At 55.1% G+C, this 20,950-nt stretch overlaps 2 protein-coding genes and 2 long non-coding RNA genes across 6 annotated transcripts; 2 read left to right on the plus strand and 2 right to left on the minus strand.

Moving 5' to 3' along the window:
* The first annotated feature begins 27 nt into the window (after positions 1-27).
* On the plus strand, positions 28-2,089 carry SH3BGRL3 (SH3 domain binding glutamate rich protein like 3). The gene is given in 4 exon segments (XM_076357509.1): positions 28-110; positions 113-222; positions 598-765; positions 1,163-2,089. Coding segments are annotated over 4 exon segments (405 nt in total). The 5' UTR covers positions 28-49; the 3' UTR covers positions 1,229-2,089.
* A 1,691-nt stretch (positions 2,090-3,780) lies between these two features.
* UBXN11 (UBX domain protein 11) lies at positions 3,781-16,627 on the minus strand. The gene is given in 14 exon segments (XM_076357669.1): positions 3,781-3,813; positions 3,815-3,947; positions 4,761-4,907; positions 5,676-5,743; positions 5,989-6,092; positions 7,270-7,390; positions 8,845-8,922; positions 9,923-10,140; positions 11,572-11,686; positions 12,189-12,265; positions 13,325-13,379; positions 14,155-14,255; positions 14,566-14,658; positions 16,543-16,627. Coding segments are annotated over 14 exon segments (1,428 nt in total).
* An 82-nt stretch (positions 16,628-16,709) lies between these two features.
* LOC143169682 (uncharacterized) lies at positions 16,710-20,274 on the plus strand. 2 transcript variants are annotated; one of them, XR_012996910.1, is made up of 4 exons: positions 16,710-16,834; positions 16,922-17,210; positions 17,298-18,142; positions 19,840-20,274. It is a non-coding gene; the product is annotated as an uncharacterized LOC143169682 (long non-coding RNA). The 2 variants fall into 2 exon arrangements; XR_012996909.1 differs by having other exon boundaries at positions 16,710-17,210.
* On the minus strand, positions 17,218-19,488 carry LOC143169683 (uncharacterized). Of its 2 annotated transcripts, XR_012996912.1 has the most exons (3): positions 18,615-19,488; positions 18,107-18,230; positions 17,218-18,031 (listed from the first exon to the last, which is right to left on the minus strand). It is a non-coding gene; the product is annotated as an uncharacterized LOC143169683 (long non-coding RNA). The 2 variants fall into 2 exon arrangements; XR_012996911.1 differs by having other exon boundaries at positions 18,107-19,488.
* Positions 20,275-20,950: the final 676 nt, after the last annotated feature.

Genomic DNA, 20,950 nt, shown 5'->3' on the forward strand with positions numbered 1-20,950 from the left:
CTGCCCGCTGGGGCGGTGGCTGCCCGGGGCCGGGCCCCGGCGACGCCGCATGCCCGGGCCCGCCGGCCCCATTGGTCCCCGCAGTCACATGCCGGGCGGCGGCGGGACCGCCCGCTCCCTCCCTCCGAGCCTCCCTCCGCCGGGCTGAGCGCAGGGAGCGGCCGCGATCGCAGCATGAGCACCCTCAAGGTCTACAGCACCTCGGTGACCGGATCCCGGGAGGTGAGCGACGGCGGCGGCGGGGCCCCGGCGGGGCAGGGCTGGGTGCCCCGGGGCCCCTCTTCCCTGGGGTGGGCGTCTCTTCCCCGTGGGGCTGCGAAGCCCCCCCCCCCCCCCCCGCCCTATCCCAGGTGTCCCCTCCCCTGCTCACGCTGCCCTGTCCCCTTCTTCCCCCGAATCGCCGTGCTGGGTGTCCCGTCCGTCCCCCCCCCAGCGCAGGGCCGAGCCCCGTGGCCAGGTGGGGTCTGGACCGTGGCCCGTAAGGAGCGGTCGCTCTGTGAGCACTGTGCTGAGCGTGGCTGGCACGCTGGGGTGCGTGCCCATCCTTCGGGCTCCTCTCCAGTTCCCCGTAACCTGCCTTTCCCACCCGGGTTCCAGATCAAATCCCAACAGAGCGAAGTAACCAGAATCCTCGATGGGAAAAACATCAAGTACGAGCTGGTGGATATCTCCCAGGACAATGCTCTCCGGGAGGAGATGAGGGCGAAGGCAGGCAACCCCAAAGCCATCCCACCCCAGATCGTCAACGGAGACCACTACTGCGGGGTAAGGCTCACGCTCTGCGCTGGGGATGAGCACCCTGGAGGTTGGGTGGTGGGCAATAATCCCATCCCCTTGTTTTTGCTACAAATGGTGTCGAGGCGCCTTTCAAAAGGCATTTCTCGTGAGGTGCACGGACAAGGCGCTGCCAGGGTTAACGGGCATTTGGAGCACGGTGGCTCGTGAAAAGCGGGACCCAGGCAGGGGGACTCTGGGTGACGGTGGGCAGCGGGGCTGCACTGTGTGGGGCTGTCCTGGCTTCACCCTGTCGTCTTCCATGTGACTGTCGCCCGTGTCGTGAACCAGTTTGTGCTGTGTGCTCAGGGGACCCCGTGCTGCCTGACCGGCGGGAGTGTACAGCTCGCTCTTGCCTTGTGAGCGACCGTGTGGCTTTTCCCTGCAGGATTACGAGCTCTTTGTGGAAGCGGTGGAGCAAAACACTCTGCAGGAGTTCCTGAAGCTGGCCTGAGCCCTGGGCTCCCCTCCCATCCTGGACTCTACCTGCATTCCTGAGCACCCTCATCTCCGACCACCTTCACTTCCAGGTTGTCAGCGCTGTCCTGGCACCGCGACCTGTATCCCAGCGTAGGGAAACCCATGACCAAAACTACTCATTGCAGCTGCCTCCTGCCTAACCCTGATATCATCTCAGAGGGATCCAAAGAAAGTCCGATGCTCGCTGCGCATGGCCTTTGAACAACGCTGGGCCTGGCTCACACCGCAGCTTCCAGTGCCTCTGTAAACAGCAAAGCCTCTGGGGCTGTGCGAAGTGCAGCCGTCCGTCGGCCCTCTCTGCAGGGAGAGCTTCTGCTTCAGGAGGGAAGGGCTTAGGGTTGCATGTTACTTCCCACTTCTCCCAGTTGCTGTTAAAATTGTAAATCCTGCTGCCTCACTTCCTTTATTTTTTTTTTTTTCCCTTCTTCATCTCAACTGCAGAGATTAAGGCAACTAAGTTGATTTCTGTTCGTTTTGTTTTAATGCAAAAATACTGCACAAAGCTGGGGTCTGACCACCCACTGTGGAGAAGGCCGGGGCTGGGGGCGAAGGCCGGTGTCACTCGGCAGGCTGCCTGGGGGGGATGGATGGGCCTAGAAGCGGGACCCGCGCTGCTCCGTCTGCCCTCCGCCGTGATGTGGTGCCAGGGCTCCCTCGTGAGCGTTAATGGCTCAGGGCTGCTCCAGAACAGCTGATGCTCCAGCTGTCTTATCTTTCCTCTTTGAGTTGGCTTTTTTGCAACCTGGACCAAGTGCATTTTGTTTTCCTGCCAAAAAAGCAAGTTTATAACCAGTGTTGTCTTCCGAGATGCTATTAAACGTTACTGTACCTTTCACGTCGGTATCCGTGGGTTTCTTTTAAATTTGGTTTTATTTTGACTACAGGTTAAACATCGCCCTACGTAATGATTCTGAGTCATTTCCAGCTCAGAGAAGCTGAGTCAGTTGTACTCGCTGCTGCAGCCCGACACAAAGATCTTAACACCTTAGATTGCTGCCGCTAATCAAAGGCTCACAGGACCTGTCTGAATATCCTACAGCGCGGTAGTGACAGGTACCTCTCTCAAGCACTCTTCTCCTCTGCCTGGTAAGAACGGCAGCCCGGGGGAGGGACAGCTTCAGCCAGACACGTGAGCGAAAAACAAACCACCGGCACGAAGATTACCTGGTCGGTTAGAGACCAGGACATAGAGGGGCAGTGGAAAAGGCTGCCCTATAGGAGGGTCCCCTGTACGCTCCTATATCTGCTATAGGTGGAAAAAGGAGGAAACTAACTCGGAGCTGTGGGGACTGAGTCAGTGGTCACAGGGAGCCCGTGGAAGCGGCCGGTTTGCATGAGTGGTGCTTCCTGTATTTGAGTTGTGCAGGGTCCAGCTCTGGTCGGAGGGGTCCGGGAAGTGCTCTGGGCATCCTGCCCCGCTTCCGCAGCCAGCTGCGCCTTTGAAATCTTAATGGAAGCGGAAACTGCTACTTAAATAAATGGTTTTACTGGGAGCCTTTAACGAGGGCTGGGTGGCAGCGTGTGCAGGGCGTTTGCTGAAAGGGAACCTGCCAGAAGGCGCTGCCTTGCACAAGTGGGAGTGTCGTCAGCTGGGAGTCAAGTGGGAGCTTGTCACAGCTGAAACAGGAAGAATGTGCTGGGGAAAGGGGCCCGCAAAGCGCGGCCCCAGCCCGCGGGAGAGGGAGGAAGATGCTTTACTCAGGGATCAGCAGAGAAGCAGCGAAGGGATTACGCTCTTCTCCAATGACACGGTGTCCTGTTGCAGCATCCAGCTCCCGGCTGCAGCAGGCTGCCGAGGGAGGGAGGGAGGCTGGCTGGCAGCTCGGGGCTGTTGCAGGCGGGCTCGGCGTGGCTGCGGGCCTGGGCCCCGCTGGAGCTGGGGGCTGTCCAAGGGAAGGAGTTGTTCACGTACAGGAAACCCAGTAGCAGGATCTCCTGGCCGAGATGAGTCTGGCTCGGTCCCAGCACTGCAATGGCTCGAGGCCTTTTGGTTTAGCTTCACCGGGGACCATATAACTGAGCCTGTTTCTCTTGTGGTGCAAGTGCAATTGAAGTGTCTGGGGAGCAGCTGTGTGTGGAAAGCAAATTGACCCTGGCCGTTTGTCTGTCCTGCTGCTATAGAGAATCCCTGAGCCCAGCTAAGCAACTACTCAGTACCAGTGTAAAGCTGGCGGCCTTCCCCGGGGAGCGATCAGCCCGTGTAACCTTCAGCGGAGACAAGAAACCAGGCCTCGGGTTTGAGCTGACAGAAATGCCCCTGTGTTAGGAGCCCACCTCCTGTCTTGGGGGAAAAGCATCCACCCGTGAGGCAGCAGGACTGGGCCTGGCACCCTCTGCCGAAGGGAGAGGCCAAACTGCTGCCTCTGAGCTCTTCTCTCCATCCCTGGTAACGGCGCAGTGAAACTAAATCTGGAAAGACACCCTTCTCCTCTCTTCCCACCCAGGGGAGATTATAACACAGCTAGCGGTGCAAGGCAGCTCCTTCCTCCTGCAGAGCTTGGGGCGAGCAGCTCTTGCTAGGAGCTGTTAAGCTGTTTGCAGCCCTTTCCCCTCTTGTTGGGGAGGGGTCTCTTCTCCGCAGCAGCAACGAGGCATTGGGGATCAGGCCACATTCCTGCAGGCTCCTGGAGTCGTCTGCGTACACCCTCTGGGGAAAGGTACTGATGATCTCATACGAGTTGGAGTCTCCACCCCTAGGAAAGAACAGCACAATCTTTCCTACACACAGGATCCCCCAAGGTTTTGCTGAGATGCTCTGGCTGATCCAGCTGTGGTTATGCAAGAGCGGAGGGAGAGACTGTTTCACAAGCACAGGCTGAGCAGAAAAAAGGGCTTCCCGCCCGAACTGCGAACAGCCAGGCACGGAGCGGCCGTTCCAGGCTGCGCAGCTGCAGTGGGGAAGGAGGCTCTTGCATCCCAACAGCAGCGGGCTCAGACCGACACCAGAGTTACGGCCCGCAACAGGAGTGGGAAGAGGGGAGAGCAAAGGGGTCCCCTCAGCCATTTGGAACTGTCCCCAAGGGGACGTGTGAGACCTTGGGCAGCATTAAACGCGTTGGGATATAGAGCCGGCTGAGCAAAGGGGGGTGTTTGTCCAGCAGTGGATCCATCGGCCAAGCGGAAGGCTGCAGCTCAGCTTCCAGGCTGCACCAACACCTTGGGAACGGTGGCAACAGTCAGGCGAGTGCTGCTGAACAGCTGGAAGGAGGCAAAGGCAGTGATGGACCTGGGTCAGATGGCAATTTTGAGGGGACAAAAGAGACTTATCTCTGCTGCTGTGTCAGTTTTTTGGGAAAGGTGGGTATTAAATGCTCTGAGCTAAGCGTGACCCTGGCAGCGCTGCCCGGAGAGCATCTCGGGTGGTGGAGCCAAAGCAGCAGAGGGTGCCCAGCGGCTCCTGGGGCTAGGACTGTAACCCTCAGCCCTTGAGCGGCAGCTGAGAAACCTTCCCTGGGGCTTGACAGAGCCGGGTGGGGAGCGAGGAGGGGAGGAAGTCCTAGGCCTACCTGGCGTGGGCGAGGTGTTGGCGCAGGTCCCCTATGGTCTCCGTGAACAGCATTTTTACAGTGTACGTCTGCTCCCCGCTCTCGGATTTGATGCGGAGAGTGCAGATATCAGGGGCAAAAGCTTCAGCCTCTTCAGCTGCCTTCACCCTGGAGGTAAGAAAACCTCGTCAGCTGAGGAGTGAGGGCTCTGCCGGCGGCAGAGTCTGTGCTCTACTCAAGGGGCAGACCCCCGGGCTGCCAGGGTGATCCGGACGGGGGAGAGGTGTTTCGCATTTGGGAACGTCCTTGAGATGAACGAGGCCCCGTCTGACTGCGGGCGAGCAGACCGACCCACGGACCAAACCGCTGCTTTGCTTTCCCTGCTTAAAGGTGCCTCGAAAAGAGGGTTGCTGACCTTTTTTAGCTTTTTCATTTTAGATCAGGGCTGTCTGGTAAGTACTTTGCCCTACTTCTTTGATTAAAAATAATCTGCTTGGGGTTTTTTTCATTAGCTATTTGGGTCTTGTCTTGCCAGAAGACTATGAGTGGAAAAGTGCTGTTAGTGTGACCTCCCACTTGGGCATCAGTTTCCTGGAGGGATTCTCCCATTTAACGTGACCGCAAACAGCTTCTTAGATGGTTTCAAGCTCTTAGGCCTTGGCTTGCTGTTGGGAAAAGTATTTCACAGCAATAAGCAAGTAACATTTTGAACAACAAACTTTTGTTAGAGATGTAAAAGATGGCAGGTTTACCATGAACAATTCAGTGGTCTTCCCAAAAGACCAAGCTTGGCCTTTTTTTCTAATTATTTCTAAGGTATAAAAGAGGCAAGTCCATTTACTTCCTCAGCTGAAACCCCTGAAATAAACCCGCAGTGATGAAATAGGAGGAAGATGAGAGCCCGACAGGGCAGGGGTCGGGGGGCCGTGCCTGTACCTCTCCAGGGCAGACAGCCTGGGTGTCTCCACCAGGATCTCTTTGCTGCTCCGCATCCCACCAGAGCCCTGAAACCAAACCAGGTGAGCGTCACCGCTGCCTGCTCTGCACAGAGAGCAACCAGTGCCAGGAAAACCCAGGAGCAGGTGCCAAAGTGCCACGTGTGCTCTGGTGGAGCCTCTCTGGGAGGAGGAGGTTATGCAGAAACTGAGAGAGGCCTGAGGAGGGGGGAGCCAGCGCTGTGCAGGGCGCTGAGCCCAGGGAATTGCTGCCGGGCCTCATCCTGTGGGTGTTTGGGGGGGTCCACTCATACCTGCTGCGCTGCTCTGGCTGAGGCTCGGACACCGATAGCTTCTCCTCCGTGTTTCAAGGGCGTGGAAAGCTTGCTGAGAAGCTGCTCCGAGGAGGCTTTGGGACCTGCCAGAGCAGAGGGGAGAGGTGTCCACGTGTGACCTTTTTGACAAGCGATTTTCCCCCAGAATAGGCTGATTTGGTGAAACGAGAGAGCACAACAGCCGACAGGGAGAGCTCTAACCTCCCCTAGCTAGGCCGAGACTGGCTCTCAGTCTCCCCCGTTGAAGCTTGTCCCACTTTCTGGCCCGCTAAACGTTTGATTGTCAACATCAACGGTGAGCAACTGTGCAGCCTGTTCAGCACACAGCTGGGATGCACAACAGGTAGAAACCTGGTTAGCCCTGCTGGGAACAGGAAAAACTGAAACGACGACAATTTTTACAGACTTGGAAAATTGTTCGTCTTGCGAGGGTGTATTTGTAGGTGTCCTTTCCTTTTTCTGTGGTGTCACCGGGCAATTATTTTTTTTTGCTACTTGGATAAAGGAGGCATTTAGCACAGCTTCTGTTTGTGAATGGCCTTGAGATGAATGAGCAAGTAGTACGGTTCGATATGAAGCAGGAAGATGTTGCTGATGGGCAATGCACGTGTTCGGGTTATTTAGTTATGCATGCACAAAACCACTATTTTCTGTCTATACGACTGACTGCATTTGACTTTCACAGCCCCGACAGGTATTGCTCACGCAGACTGCTAGAGCCTAGAAGCAACGTGAGGAGTCTGTGGCCTGACTTTATGTCCCATACTCCCTTATGAAACTCTGAAGAGGAATTGGCCCGTATTCCGTACGGTTAAGATCGGTCTGGCTTGAAGATGTCCACCTTTACGGAATGAACTTGTAGGAGAACCAAAGGTTGTTTGCAAGCTACTCCCCCAAGAGCTGAATGGTTTCCCCGGCATCCTTTGATGCTGATAAGGGTGAGGCTAGAAGGAGCTTGGCCTTTCAGAAAGGTGCAGGGCAGATATGTTTTTGGAAACCCACTGATCTTCTGGTCTTTTACGGCTTGTCATGTCTCATTCTTTAGGAGGATTTAATGAGGAGAGGACACCACGTGTGCTGCCTGGCTCCCAGCTCCTGAAGCAACACTGAGGCTACAAGCAGAGGGCTTTGACCCAGCAGTGTTGCCGCCTTCTCTGAGACCCTACACATGCACCTCCTGCTAGCTGGACTTCCCAAGTAAGGTTTTGATTCTCCTCTTTGGGAGTTAGCTGCATTTTTAAGGCAGGTTTAAGAATTTACCTGGGATCTCGGTGGTTTCCTGCACCTCACTTGATTTTGAATGGCCAACCACTTGGCCGTGGCCAGGAAAACTCCCTGGAAGGTGTCTCTCCCGAAATACCACGTCCCTTCTGTCAGTGACCTGTTGAATTAAGGCCGACTGCCATAAGCAAATCTGACTGTTGCACAAGCTTGTTCTCACTGCATCAGAGCACAATAAACCACAGCAACGATAACCAAGAGTTGCAAACCCCAAATAAAACCAAGAGAGCTGCTTCTTTGGAAGCTGCTCCAGCTGTCCAAACTCAGTGAAATGCATTTTCAGCTCCTATAGGCTCTCTAACGAAGCAAATCCTGGTGGATCCCTCAATTCCCCGGGATGACCCACCCCAGACCGCAGGGTAGTTGTTCATCCATCTCGACAGGCACGGGGCAGCTGCTCCTTTCCACGAGTTGTAAGAAACGTGCTTGGACCCGACCTTTCCCCCGTGTCTGCTTCCACACTTGAAAAGGCTCTCCAGGTGGAAAGTGATGTGAAAGCAGCAGGTTGGGGGCAGAGAGGGATTTGGCAGTAAGAAGCTGCAGTGGGGACTGTCAGATGGCTCTAACAAACCGAGGAAGGCAGTGTGCTACCCCGAGGCCCCCAGCAGTGGGAAAAGCTGTGTAAATAGGGGCAATCTCTCTGTCTGGGTTCCACTTATGTTCCTCTTACACTGGCTGTCCACATCACAAGTGGATGCGCTCTGTGTCTGCATTTACCCCAGATTACCGTACTGTCCTGTGGCTTCCAGATGCGGCCAGCTATGCACGGATTATAGGGAACCACAGCCCCAAGAGCCTTGCACAATCCTCCTTCTTCCATCTGACTTTCCAACTACCACACCTACCAGCTCACTCTGGCTGTACTGACCTCACACTTGCCCGTGCAGTTGTGCCCTGCTTTCTTCGTGGCAGTGGGTAGGTGCACCCCTCTGCTCGTGCCTGCTTACGTTTCAGATGCACTTGAAGGCCTAGATTAGAGTCCTGTGAGGCTCTCTGCCTGCTTTCTGCCTGAAAATGTGGCCTTGGCTTTTTGCCATTTCTGAGAAACCAAAAAGTGGGGCCCAAAAGAACCTCAAGTGGCCAAATCCATTTGAATTGTGGCAAAATAAACTCTCCCGACATCCTCCTTGAGAGATACTTGTTCAATCTGGTTTTAGAAGCTTTTCCAGGGGAACTATCTAAGAACTTTTTTTCTCCTCTTTGTTACACAGCTCTTCAGCTGCACGTACTACTTCTAAGAGCATAGCAGGCTCTGCAGAAGAGAAGTCTTGTTCCAAGCCAAGATTCACTGAGGCAGAGAAACCATTCGGTCCTAATGCCGAAACGCTCCCTTACTTCCTGTAACGGCTCTCGCAGGTGTGCTCCCTGTCACTCTTTCCCCGAGACACACATGCACAGAATTCAGCTCTGTGTATGCTGTGTTCAGAAACTTCAAACTTAATTTGCTGTGGGGAGCATCCAGCAGACTGGTGAAAGAAACCTGAACAATTTTCTCGGGAAGCAAGAGAGCAATTTCTTCCAAAAAGCTGATGAATAGGGTTTTGCACTGCTTACCTGCAAAGGGATGCCATCTGGGTAGCGCATCTGCAACTCTGAAGGGAAATAGCCATCCATAATATCCTGCAGGCATTGCTGAAACAAAATGAGAGCTCGTGGTCATACCTCAGACTATTTATGTCAGGACTGAGATATTATCATAGAATCATGGAATAGTTTGGGTTGGAAGGGACCTCTAAAGGCCATCTAGTCCAACCCCCCTGCCGTGGGCAGGGACATCTTCAGCTAGATCAGGTTGCTCAGAGCCCCATCCAACCTGACCTGGAATGTTTCCAGGGATGGGGCATCCACCACCTCTCTGGGCAACCTGGGCCAGTGTCTCACCACACTCAGCATAAAATATTTCTTCCTTATATCTAGTCTGAATCTCCCTTCTTTCAGTTTAAAGCCATTCCCCCTTGTCCTGTTGCAACAGGCCCTGCTAAAAAGTTTGCCCCCATCTTTTTTGTAAGCCCCCTTTAAGTACTGACAGGCTGCAATAAGGTCTCCCTGAAGCCTTCTCTTCTCCAGGCTGAACAACCCCAACTCTCTCAGCCTTTCTTCATAGCAGAGGTGTTCCATCCCCCTGAGCATTTTCGTGACCCTCCTCTGGACCCGCTCCAACAGGTCCGTGTCTTTCTTATGCTGAGGGCTCCAGAGCTGGAGGCAGTGCTGCAGGTGGGGTCTCACCAGAGCAGAGCAGAGGGGCAGAATCCCCTCCCTCGACCTGCTGGCCACGCTGCTTTGGATGCAGCCCAGGATACAGTTGGCCTTCTGGGCTGCGAGCGCACATTGCTGGCTCATGTCCAGCTTTTCCATTCCTTCTGGGCTGCTCCTGTTTGTGTTGTTATTGCTGTGCAGAAAAGTCTGCATAAAAGACCCAGAATCTCCATCTCTAAAAATTACTACACAAAGACATACTAGTCTTTAAAGGCACCATGGGAACGCCGGTGAGAAGCGGGAGGTCTCAGTAGCTGCTCCTTTTTAGGACTGAGATGAGCTCACAAGCCCTATTCCTATACATTCCCTTTCCTGAGGCTTTGTGAACGACAGCAGGATGGCTCTAAGTCTAATTCCTCTACAGACCTTTCCATACCTGCGTGGATGGGTCCTCGTAGGGCCGAAAGGGTCCGTTGAACATGACGATCCCATTTTGATACAGCGTAAGAGGGAGGGGTTCTGGCTGTCTCAGCCGAGCACCCCCAGGCGTGTGCTCGATTTGAGAAACGCCTTCGCCAGCCAGTGCATTCAAATCCTTCACGTTTTCCAAGATTAGATCAAAATCAATCTGGTGTTTGGAAACAACTGCTTCACCTGTGGCAGAGGGATCAGAGTTACAGGGGGAAGGGGATGCCAGCTAAGCAGCTTTCACCTCTGTGTGAATTTGAGGTGCGTTTGAGTCCTAACATTTCGGGGCTGTCTGTGCCACCTCTCCACGCTTTGTCTTTTGCACTTCTGCAAAGTGCGGTGCAACGCTGCTGCTGCGGCGCAGCGCTGCCAGGTTTACATGGGTGTGTGCAAAAACCACAAGGGCAGGGCAGCAGGGCAACAGCCCTCTTGCTGCAAGGTAATGTGACTCCAGAGCCAGCTACAGATGCAGCCAGCTCTTCAGAGACCACGCTCAGCTCCTTGTCTTTGGTTGTAATTTCAGAAGTGTTGTGTTGTCCCTTCATGTGGTGCCGTAAAATTCACAGAGTGAGGAACTTAACTAGTTGGATTAACTAGGTTGGATAAATGGATCAGGGCAGACTTGCTGAAGAAACACCAGTGTAAACACAGCTGGCTTGCCTGCTCCTTGCCACCAGCAGATTGCTCTCTCTTGCTGGGACACTGCTGCGGGTGTTTATCCGGGTGCTTGAGGAGGGTGGTGGGGTGAAGCAGTAGAAGAGTTGTGATGGGATAGACGAATGAAATCAGAAGAGGAAATGAAAGAAGAGATGTAGACAGAGGTAAAGCCTTTGGTATTTTCTGTTCCGCTTTTTTATGATTTGATAAAGGAGGGCGGGGGAAATATCCCTTAAAAAGGGTAAGTGAGCTGAAAACAATGAAAATTCTTTCTACTGCTTCCCCCATCTTCTGCCCTCCTGCATCTAAGGGAGGGAAGGATTAGTTAACTAATATTTGCATGGTGGTTAGGAAGCAGCATTGGCTGTACAGCCCAAGTATTATTCTTTTTTTTTTCTCTGTTACCACTTCCTAAGAAGCCATTGCCAAGTATGCTTGGACCCCATACAGCACAATCACGTCTCAATTAAACCGCTCACGTGGTGGTTGGGAGGAAAGGCAAACAATACTCTCTGATGGAGCCAGACAATATGGGTAAGTTACTACAGCTACCATATACACAAAGCATCTGATTCAGTTTTCCACCCATTTTACGTCAATGTTATTAGAGCAATCAAGCTTCAAACGTTTAGGGTACGTGAACTCTTCAGGAAGCAGCTGCTGCGAGGGTATCCTTCCAAATGGCTGAGCCATTGGGTTCTCTCCTCTTCCCCTAGACGGGGCTTACAAAATATAGGTATGTAAAATACCAACATTCTGCCTGGTTTAGCTCCTGTTAAATTGCTCCGTTTCTCTGTCCCTGAGACGGACTGATGTGAAGACCTCAGCACAGGATCACAAATTCTGAAGACCCAAATTCTGGGTCTTTGATGCTTATCTACCCTGGGGAGTATCATACCTTCTCTAAGCATGCAGCACGATCTAGGATAGCTGCTTCAGCAGAGAGTGCTGGTGCTTTACCTGGCTTCCAGAGGCTCCTTGCTGGCAGCTCTTCTTTGTCCTTGAGCGATTCTAAATCTTCCAGCTGTTCATGTCTCTCTCCAACCCAAATCAGACCATAGTCATTTAGAAACCTCTGTAAGAGGAAAGTACAAGTCAGCGTTGTAGAACAGAGCTTCAGAAAACTAGAAATGGAAGCCTGAGAGTGGTGTGACCGTGACAAGCAGAAGGGGAGGTGAAAGAGAAGGTTTGTCTTGGGGCTCCTTGGCCCTGGCAGGCAGACAAACTCACTGGCAGAGTAGTAGTAGTAGCAGCTCTACTAGTAGTAGGCAAAAGGGAGAATGAAAGTACCTGTAGTGACACAGTAATCTCCCAAGACTGTGGTAGCTGCAAAGAATATTTCTACAGTACTAGAAATCAAAATGAAGAGGCTTGCAGGAGGCACAAATGCTTGTGTGTTAAAAAAACTCCTACTGCCCTGTAGCTCACATCCAACCTGTTCTTTCTTTTCAGAGGGGTGAGGTGAAGAATTGTGATGATTAAAAGTGGCAGCTTGAAAAAGACCAAGCAGCCCGGGACTGCGACGATCTCAAATCAAAGGTGCAGATGGCTTAGGGCAAGTGAAGCAGGTGTCTCACCTCCATCTCCCAGACCTGGGTCTGCAGCTGAAAGCACCTAATTTCCAGTTCCTCTGCTCTGGATGAGTCAGGAGCATCTGAAAGGGAAGACTTGGTTTTTCTATGTACAGCCTTAAAGAAGAGCTATAGGTAACCTGTGTCACACAGCGCAGATGCCCCAGCAGTAACTGCCTCTACCGTAAGTGAACTCAAGCCCATACGACACAGGAGCTGAACATGAGCTCTGCATGCCGGTCCCTGACAATTCAACCTGCAGCACTTTGAAAAAGATGCTGACGGACTGAAAGATAGTTGTGAATGACACTGGTGAAGTTTTACGCTGCGGGAAGCTGATGTGAGCGGTGCTGTTCGCAATTATACAATGAGAATTGCTTGGCTTACTCAGTCTTAAGGGACCTATTAAAAAAATGAGCAGGTGTCCACTAAAGCTGGATCCAGAAACCTAGGCTGAATGGCTAGAACAATGCATGATGAGGTACAAAACACATGTTTGTGGTTTGACAGGCATATTCTTGTTCTCTGCTCAGGAAATGGAGAACTTACCGCAGCTTTCTGCTAACAAGGTAGTCCAGCCATCATAGGAAACGTGTCTGGGCTCAGCTGGAAAGCTGCTGGATTCCAGGGAACTGAATGGAGGGGAAGACCTTCAGTGACTCACCCAAAGCTGGTTTCAATTTAAAGTTAGGCTGCCTTATGGGACAAGTGAGCCTGGACCTGTAATACTGTTTGAGACTCCAAGTCGATTTGTGGTTTCGCTTAGCTGTGAGTAGCCCTGTTTTTCCAGCACGACTGAACTCTGCATTATTTACCGTTCTTTTTTTCTGACCATCCTCAGGTATCTGTGTGGTTGGTCTATGCTCATGGAAACTTAGTAACCCACAGAAAATGGGTCAGGAAATAATGTTTTGCACTGCACCAGAAAAGCCAAGTAACAGATGCAAGTACAAAGTGCAGATCTGCTTTGGCAAACGGTACCACGTGTGTGTAACTGATACCCCTCGCTGAAGAGGCTCTTGGGCTTTGAAGGCAAGGATGGCTCAGAGAGGAGGTCTCCAAGCCTGCTCTGTTGCAGTACAAGGAGCTCTGTAGCTCTCCCACAGGTAGGAGCAAGGTGCCGAGGGTAGAACAATTTTTACCTTCTCCTTTCTGAAGAGTCTTCATCTTTTCTTCAAGTTCAGCAATCCTCCTTTCCTTCAGGACCAGAACAAATAATGACCTTGTTTAGTTCCTTGGCCTTCAGGACCTTGAGGCACAGTTTGCATAATTAGTCCTGGCTGGGTGAGTCAGTGGTGCACGTCCTCTCACCCCACTCAGAGACAGGCAAAATAAGGGTCAGAAAGGCCCTATCACCTCACAAATACCTTAATTAGACCCAAATGAGGGGTGGGATATAAATACACTGCTCTAAGAATAGGTGAGGGACACGCTGACCTATCTCCCCCACCTCCATCTGCACAAGAGCTGTAGGCAGGCACATGGACTCGTGCCCCTGCGCTTCCTGCTCAGGCACAGCTCATGCTCTGACCTGCGGCAAGCGGCTGATCTGGAAAAGAAACCAGCATCTCTGCAGCCACCCCTTTGGAGGGAAAAAAAAAAGAAAAAAAAAGGATATTTATTCCAAGCTGCAGTAATACAAAGAGGTCTGCTCCAGCGTGACCCTGCTGCATGAGCAGCTGTTGTTTCCGGAAGCAAAAGGAAGAAAAGAAAGGTCTGAAGCCGAACAGCTAATGATATCAGTGAAAGGGTGCTGAGGGTCTTTAAGAAGTCACAGCAGGGACTGTCTACTCTCCCACCCCAAGGACTGATACTCTGTTGCTTTGCAAAGGCTCGTTTGTGTAATTAACAGCGAAGGCTACAGATTAACTTGTTTTAGCCCAAACTAGGTCTGAGCAGGTGTAATGCTACCGTGGCTTCACCAGTCAAAGCACGGGCAGAGAACAGGTTCAGTAACGGGCAGGATTTTTACCTTCAGTTGGATTTCTTGTGCTTGTTTCTCTATTTTTTGTTCCAACAGAGTGATTTTTTGCATCATGGAGGTCATGAGGTCCGTGTCAGTGTGAGCTGCGCCTGAAAGCACGAACACGTGTTACCTCTCTAAAATGGTGATCGGTATTGGAGGCTCATCTGCGCCATAAGGGCCCCCACACAAGAATTCCTGTTCTGCCACAGCAGGTAGGACAAGGGTACCTTTTGGGGGGCGCTGGGTAGAGATCCCTTGGCTCCTGACTGGTAGGGAGATGGCTGTGTCACCGACAGCACGCTGTGTATGCGAGAGGGGGACCACAGGAATTAGCCCTGGCTTGGGGTATTGAGTCCATCAGACTGTCACCGAGAAACTGTGATAGCCCAGAATCCCCTAATCATTGAGGGACTTTACCCTGCATATTCTTTTTCAGTGTTGTCCCCCTTGAGCAGGAGGGGAGACTGCCTTGCACTGGATTCTTTGTCCTAGGAGACAGGCTGTCATCTTCTGAGAAGAGGCACGAAGAGCATGAAAGAAAGAAAACAGGTCAGTGTTTTGGATACGACTTCTCCAAAAGCAGGTAAAGAAATACTGGGGTTACGCTGAGGGAAAGAGAGGGCAGGAGAAAGCAGGGTGGGCCCTGTCCATTCAATCCCATAAGCACTCTCGGACTAATGAGTGTATGTGGGCACTCGTTATGAGCCAGGACCCAAGGGAAGGTGCAATCTCAGCAGCTGGGAAGAGTGAACACAAAATGGGGCTTGCAGAAAGAGACCATGACACTAGTACAGAGCATCCTGCGCTGCACAGTGAGGCAGAAAGTGGTAATATTGAGCTATTTTAACAAAAAGCACAACACTCTGGGATTAACAGAAGCAGCAAACTTCACTGGGAGTGGAAAGGGAGTTTTTGCTCTAAGATCTAGTAGGAAGGATGTGACCTAAAATGGAACTGTAAAAAATAGATGAAGCTCTAATGTGCTCTAGGGCTTGCTGAGGATGTGGAAACCTTTTTTACTTATCTAATTTTGGACACATGTAGGAGAGAAAGAGCTACAGTCATTGCAAAACATGTAGGATGGTAAGAAAAACCTTACCAGTGGAGTCAATGAACTTGGACAGCTCTGCCCTTTTAGTAAAAATAAGAGGCGATAATACGTAAAAATAAAGCATAGGTTCATTAACTTTGGGAGGATTTGCTTGATGGGCAAATTTTTTAAAATGTAATTGAAAAGGCTGTCCAAAAAAGCCCAAACTGTACATTTTTCTCATCAGCCCATCTTCCCAGTCCGTACATCCTTGCGTTCTGGGCAGAGTGAGTGCTCATACACCCACAACTTGTAGTAGGAGTTAAAATCCTTGAGCTGCCAACCTGTGAGAGCTGCCTGAGAGCAGAGGGGGTGAAACCCGGGTGAGTGAGGTGCAGCGGTGCCTGCTGCGTCAGGGCAGGGGCGGGTGAAAGAGCCGACGCTTGTGATGCCATTGCGGCTGCCGAAAGCAACTCTTCTCCTCTTGGAACTGAGGAAACGCAAATGCGATACGAACCTGCGCGAGACATGACTGACCAATGTCCCTGGTACCTGCTGGGGACCGATGCCGGCCAGGAGGCAGCAGATAAGAAATTTGGGGAGTTTCATTCGAGCTGGTGTTGTTTCTGAGCCTGTCACCGTCACGTGCAGCCCTGTGGGTCCCCAGAAGGCTGGTAGCGATCAGCTTTTTGAGGGATCGTTGGCAAAAAGGGGATCAAAATAACGGGGGTAACCGAGTACTGCCCGGGGGTGCCTGTGTGTGGGGGCTCTGGGGGGGCCCTGACGTGGGTGACAGCGCTGGGGGCACCCCGGAATGTGCTGGGGGCGAGCACCGTGTGTTGGGGGGACCCTCACGGTGGAGGGGGGCTCCCGAACCGCGGGGTGGGGGGGGTGTGGGGGGGTGTCCCCCCGCTCCCCCCCCCCGCTGGCGCAGCACTCACCCCGCGCTCAGCGCGCCGCCGCCATCTTGTTTACAGGCGGTTGCCACGGCGACGCGGGGCCGCTGCGATTGGCTCAGCCCTGGTCACGTGGAGGGCGAGGCAGCCCGAGGACTACACATCCCAGCATGCACCGCTCCGACCCCCCCCACACCCCTCCGGGAGGAGGGGGGCCCCGGCTATGGCGGGAGGGCGTCGGGGGGACCCCGGCTGGGGGCCGGGCCCGGGGCCCTGGCAGGACCCCTACGGGATCCGCCGTCGTCCCTGCTGCTCTCCCGGTGCCACCGGGCCCCAACGCGGCCCTGCCGGCCTGCCCGACCCCTCGGCGGGCTACCCCGAGGCCACCTGGGCCTGGGCTGTGGGTGATCCGGCCTCCCGGCCCGTGGCGGGGCCTTCCCGGCCTCCGCTGCCGGCTGCTCCCCGAACCCGCGTCTGGAGGAGGGATAAGCCGGGAGAAGCCCCCTCCGTTTGTCGCTTGGGGAGGGAGGCCCGGGCTGCCGGCAGGCTCCATTCTGCGCGGCCGCCAGCCAGGCCGAGCCGCTCCCTGCCTGGTCTCAGCCCTGCACGCCTGCCTGCAAAATGGTGCTTTTTTTTTGACCCCTCTTCACTTCAGAGCGTTTCAGACGTTTCCTGGTGCCGGGGCAGGAGCACAACAGGCAGCCACGCTTCCTTTCCTCAGCCACCCTCTGCACGCCCTCAGCTTCAGCTCGTAGACACGGTCTGTGGCACAGCCTGACCTGAGGCATCGCGCACCGTACAGCTGCTCCCGTATTCCTCACCTGCCTCTTCTGTCTCTCTTTTCCAGCAATGCTTTCCCTCACCCGGGTGCTACCACGCTCTCCTTTCGCTTCGCTGATGCTCTCCGGAGAGCTCGGCCTCGCCAGTTGGAGAAGAGCAGGACAGGCCGATTTTTAGCACCTTTTATGGGATGTTGGCTGTCCCCAAGAGACTTTCATTTTGACGCTTCTATGAAGTGCAAAAATTAACTGAATTTGGTGAAGCTTTGCCACAGAGGAGCCTTCAGCTCCGGGCAGAGGCTGGCGGCAGGCTCGCTGCGCTGTGATGCACTTCACCAACACAAAACCAGACAACAGGTGTATGTGCTCGGCGCATTTCAGTAGCTTTACTTATTTCAAACTGTCTTAAAATAACCAGATCCCTTTTGTTTCCTGCTGCTGCAGGTGAGTGGGTGAGGGAGCTCGGAGATCTACTGTGAGGAGACAGATGTCGGAGGGCTGGAAGGAAGCGTTTCCCTGCTCCATTACCCGGATCAGACAACCCCGGGGCTTGTAACTGAAATTCGGAGGGACAGATTGGACCCAGCTTCTGCCCCGAGTTGCAGGGAAGGAGGTTTGTTACATGGTGCAACGCAGAGCCCTTGTTGAAACGTTGGCCGCGATTTGCAAACCCTCCCAAGTGAACCAGGGGAGGTTTTTAAACCATAACCACTGTTAGTCCTTCACGGGTGTGGGGCACAGGACAGGGAGCCCCCGGGGAGAAGCAGAGCTCAACCTGGGGGGTTTCACGCTGCAGGCGGTATTTTGTGATGTGGGAAAAGGCAGGGTGAGGGGCTTGCTGCCTTTGCTGGAGACGGTGGCTAGGACGTCCCGCTCGGAGCTGGCTGTGCAGCCATGCTGGGGAACAGGGGGAGCAGGAGCCGCTCTCGTGTTGGGCGATGTAGATCGACGGCTCCGGAGAATTGAGGCCGAAAGAGCTGTATGGTGTTGTCCCCGCCTGGAGATCCCCCATGCCCGTGTCTTGCATCTTCTGCCTCGAGGCATCGGCAGCGGATGCGACTTCCCCAAATCACCCTGGGTTCAAACGGCCCTTTGGGGCGGTGGGGCCGGGGCAGGGAAGGAAGGTGTGATTGGTGAGACAGGGCCACGGCTGCGCTTAAAGCTTCCGACTGCAATCGCTACGAGCAGATGAGGAAGTGTCACGGCACACCGTGAGCCGAGCCCCGACCATGCAGCCCCTCCAGCGCACCCACCTGCTCCTCCTGCTCGCCCTGCTTGTCCTCTGCGTGGTAAGAGAAACCCCACGGCGCGGGGCCCTGCGAAGGCTGAGGGGTCCAGCCAGCTCTGTCCCACGGGTGTGACGGCAGTCGGGGGGAGCTGTAGGGTTCAACCAGTAGGAGAATTTCTGCTGAACTTCAGCTAGAAACCTGAGCATTTGACTTTCCATTTGACTCTAACCCTGGCTGTCTTACCAGGAGCTTTGCACTGTGGTCTGTAAGGTCTAAATACTTCCATACGTTGCTTTTTTTAAAGCATTTTTTTTTTTTTAACTTAAGAGCATCGTGCCTATCTGTAACCTTCGCACTTAGCTCTCCACCCCATCTTGCAGCCTCTCCTTTGCATGCGGGCCCCAGCCCTGTCCCCAGCCCGTGCCTGGTGTGGGGACACTGAGGATGGCTGCTGGGACACCGGGGAAGCCGAGCACGTCCGTGGGGCTGTGGGGACGCCGGGTGGGTGCACGGCTGTGTGGTTTCCTCTCACCTCTCCCCCCTGGACGTTGTTTTCCTTCCTGCTGGGAGGCTCCACGGGGGCTCGCTTCGAGCACCGCGCTGGTGGATGTCGGTTCTCTCCTGGGTGGGGACCGTTGTGTGGGAGGAATGAACGTGCCGGCACTTTCAGGGAAGGTGATGCTATTCGGAGCAGCTCTCGGGATGATTTTTTTTCTACAGCGTGTTGGTAACGGGGCCAGATTTGTCTGCGGTTGTTTCGCTCACAAACTCCACGCATCTGCAACCTGCTGCTGGCTCCACGGGGTGCATTTATGTTTCGGGAGTCCTGTTCTGTGGCTGGGCAAACCAGCTAAAACCCCCTCACAAGAGTGCCTGTGAGGGGGCAGAGCTGGGCGTTGGGGCCCCATCCCTGGCCCCGTCCTGGCTCCGGAGGGACCCGAGGAATGGTGCGAACCAGCGTGGGGGCTGGTTCACGGAGGGAAATGGTGTCCCTTTTTGCGCTTGTCGCTGTCGCTTGTCGCTGCAGTCACTGTTCACAGGCGTTAACGCGCAGCCGCTTGCACCAGGAGTCCCAGGAAAGGACCAAAAACCCAGAGAGAGTAGCCCTGCGCAGCCAGGGCAGGAGGGATTCACGCGAACACCTTAATTTGGAAGGTGCCAATCTTTAGAGACGGAAGGAAACTGCCCTGAAAGCACCATCCCAACTGTGTTACATTTCACACACCGACTGCACCCTCCCTGCTTGCGACAGCCTGGGGGGATGGGGGTCTCTCCTCCTCCTCCTCCCCCTCGCTTCCAGCACCGGTGTTTCTCAGCTCTGCTCCTGCAGCCCACATCCTCCGCCGCAGGACCCGTGGGCCGCCACGTCCCCAATGTCCCCAGCCGCTTCCTCGCAGCAGTCTGAGGGGCAGAGACCACCCCCCTGGCTTCTCCTCCTCCCCGCCCCCCCCAATTTCTAAAAGTCCCTGGCTAGAAATAGGGCAACGATGTGAGGGAGAGTTTGCTTCGCTCCCTGCGTTGGGAAAACCCCAAAGCCGATGGTGATTTCTGCGTGCGGTGTGAAAGAGAACCTGCTGGGGGAAGAGGAGGCCACGTGTTTCCCCTCTGGGAAGGGACAGCGTGGGCACCGGGGTGTCCCCAGCTTCTTTCTCCCCACCCCGGACAGCTGGTTGAGGGGCTCTCGGGGGGGTTTCCACCCCGCGCTGCTGTCTTCTCCAGTTTGGAGCGATGCCTGACTCTCTCGTTTTCTTTTCCAGCCCCTTGGCCAGGCGGACAAGGCGGTCACGACCACCGCCCCCCACATTTCAAACACCCCTGCGAGCAGCCTGAGCCCCCCCTGCGGCAGTCCACCCCTCCTCTCCCTCGCCCTGGGGCTGGCTGCGGCTTTCTTCCTGTGGCTGCGCTGACCCGGAGGGGGCCGCAGCGCACCCCCCCCCCCCCCCCCAAGAAGACACCCCCAGGATGGCGTCCCCTGCACCGGCACCTCCTTGGACCCTCGCAGCACGGAGGACCAGCCAGCATGACGCCATCAATCCCGTCCCTGCCTCCCTCTGCTCCGTGCTCCCGTTCCCCTCGCCCTCCGGCCTCGAAACGAAACCCCGAAGCTGCCCCGGTTCCAAGCAAGGCCCCGGGGCCGGTTCGGGAGCGGGCCTGCTGTCAGGCTCGGAAAAATAAAGCGCTGGTGTAGAGGCCGACCGGCTCGTCTCCGCTGTGGGGCTGGGGCAGGTTCGGTAACGGGACTGAGGGGTTGGCGTGGGGACCCCAGTACCGGTCGTTTACTCGGGGCCGGAGGGGCCGGGTGGAGCCAGGCCTGAGCTCCGCGGGTGAGGCGGTGAGATCGGGGTGCGCGGTCCGGCTCCTCCCCCGAGGACTTTCAACGGTCCCGCTGGGGCTCTGTGGGACCGAGAGGGACCGGCGGCCCCGGTCCCGGTCCCGAGGCCCGGCCCCGGGCGTAGGCCCGGGGCCGGGCCTCGGGACCGGGACCGGGGCCCGGGGCCGACACGCGTACGCAGCGCCCCCTGCAGGCCGGGCGGCCCCCCCCCTCCCTCGCAGCACCGCCCTCAGCCCCACGGTGAGTCCTGGCCAATCCCACGGCAGACGCTTGTGCTCCTCACCAATCCGGCGCTGCTAAACTCCCCGCTATTAGCCAATCCCGGCCTGGCGGGGGGTATATAAGGGCGGGTGAGGGAGAGACAAGCTTCCTGTCAGGCGCGGCGTTGGTGCGTTGCGGTGTCTCCGCTACGCGAGCTGGGCCGCGCTAAGGGGGTTTATTCCCCCCTCGGTAGCGTCCCTACTTGCCCAGCCGGGCTGAGCTTGTGTATTTCGACGTCCCTCCGGGCGCCTCAGCGGTGCCACAGGTCCAGCCCG

The sequence above is a fragment of the Aptenodytes patagonicus genome, chromosome 21 (assembly GCF_965638725.1).
Source record: "Aptenodytes patagonicus chromosome 21, bAptPat1.pri.cur, whole genome shotgun sequence".
Taxonomy (NCBI): domain Eukaryota; kingdom Metazoa; phylum Chordata; class Aves; order Sphenisciformes; family Spheniscidae; genus Aptenodytes; species Aptenodytes patagonicus.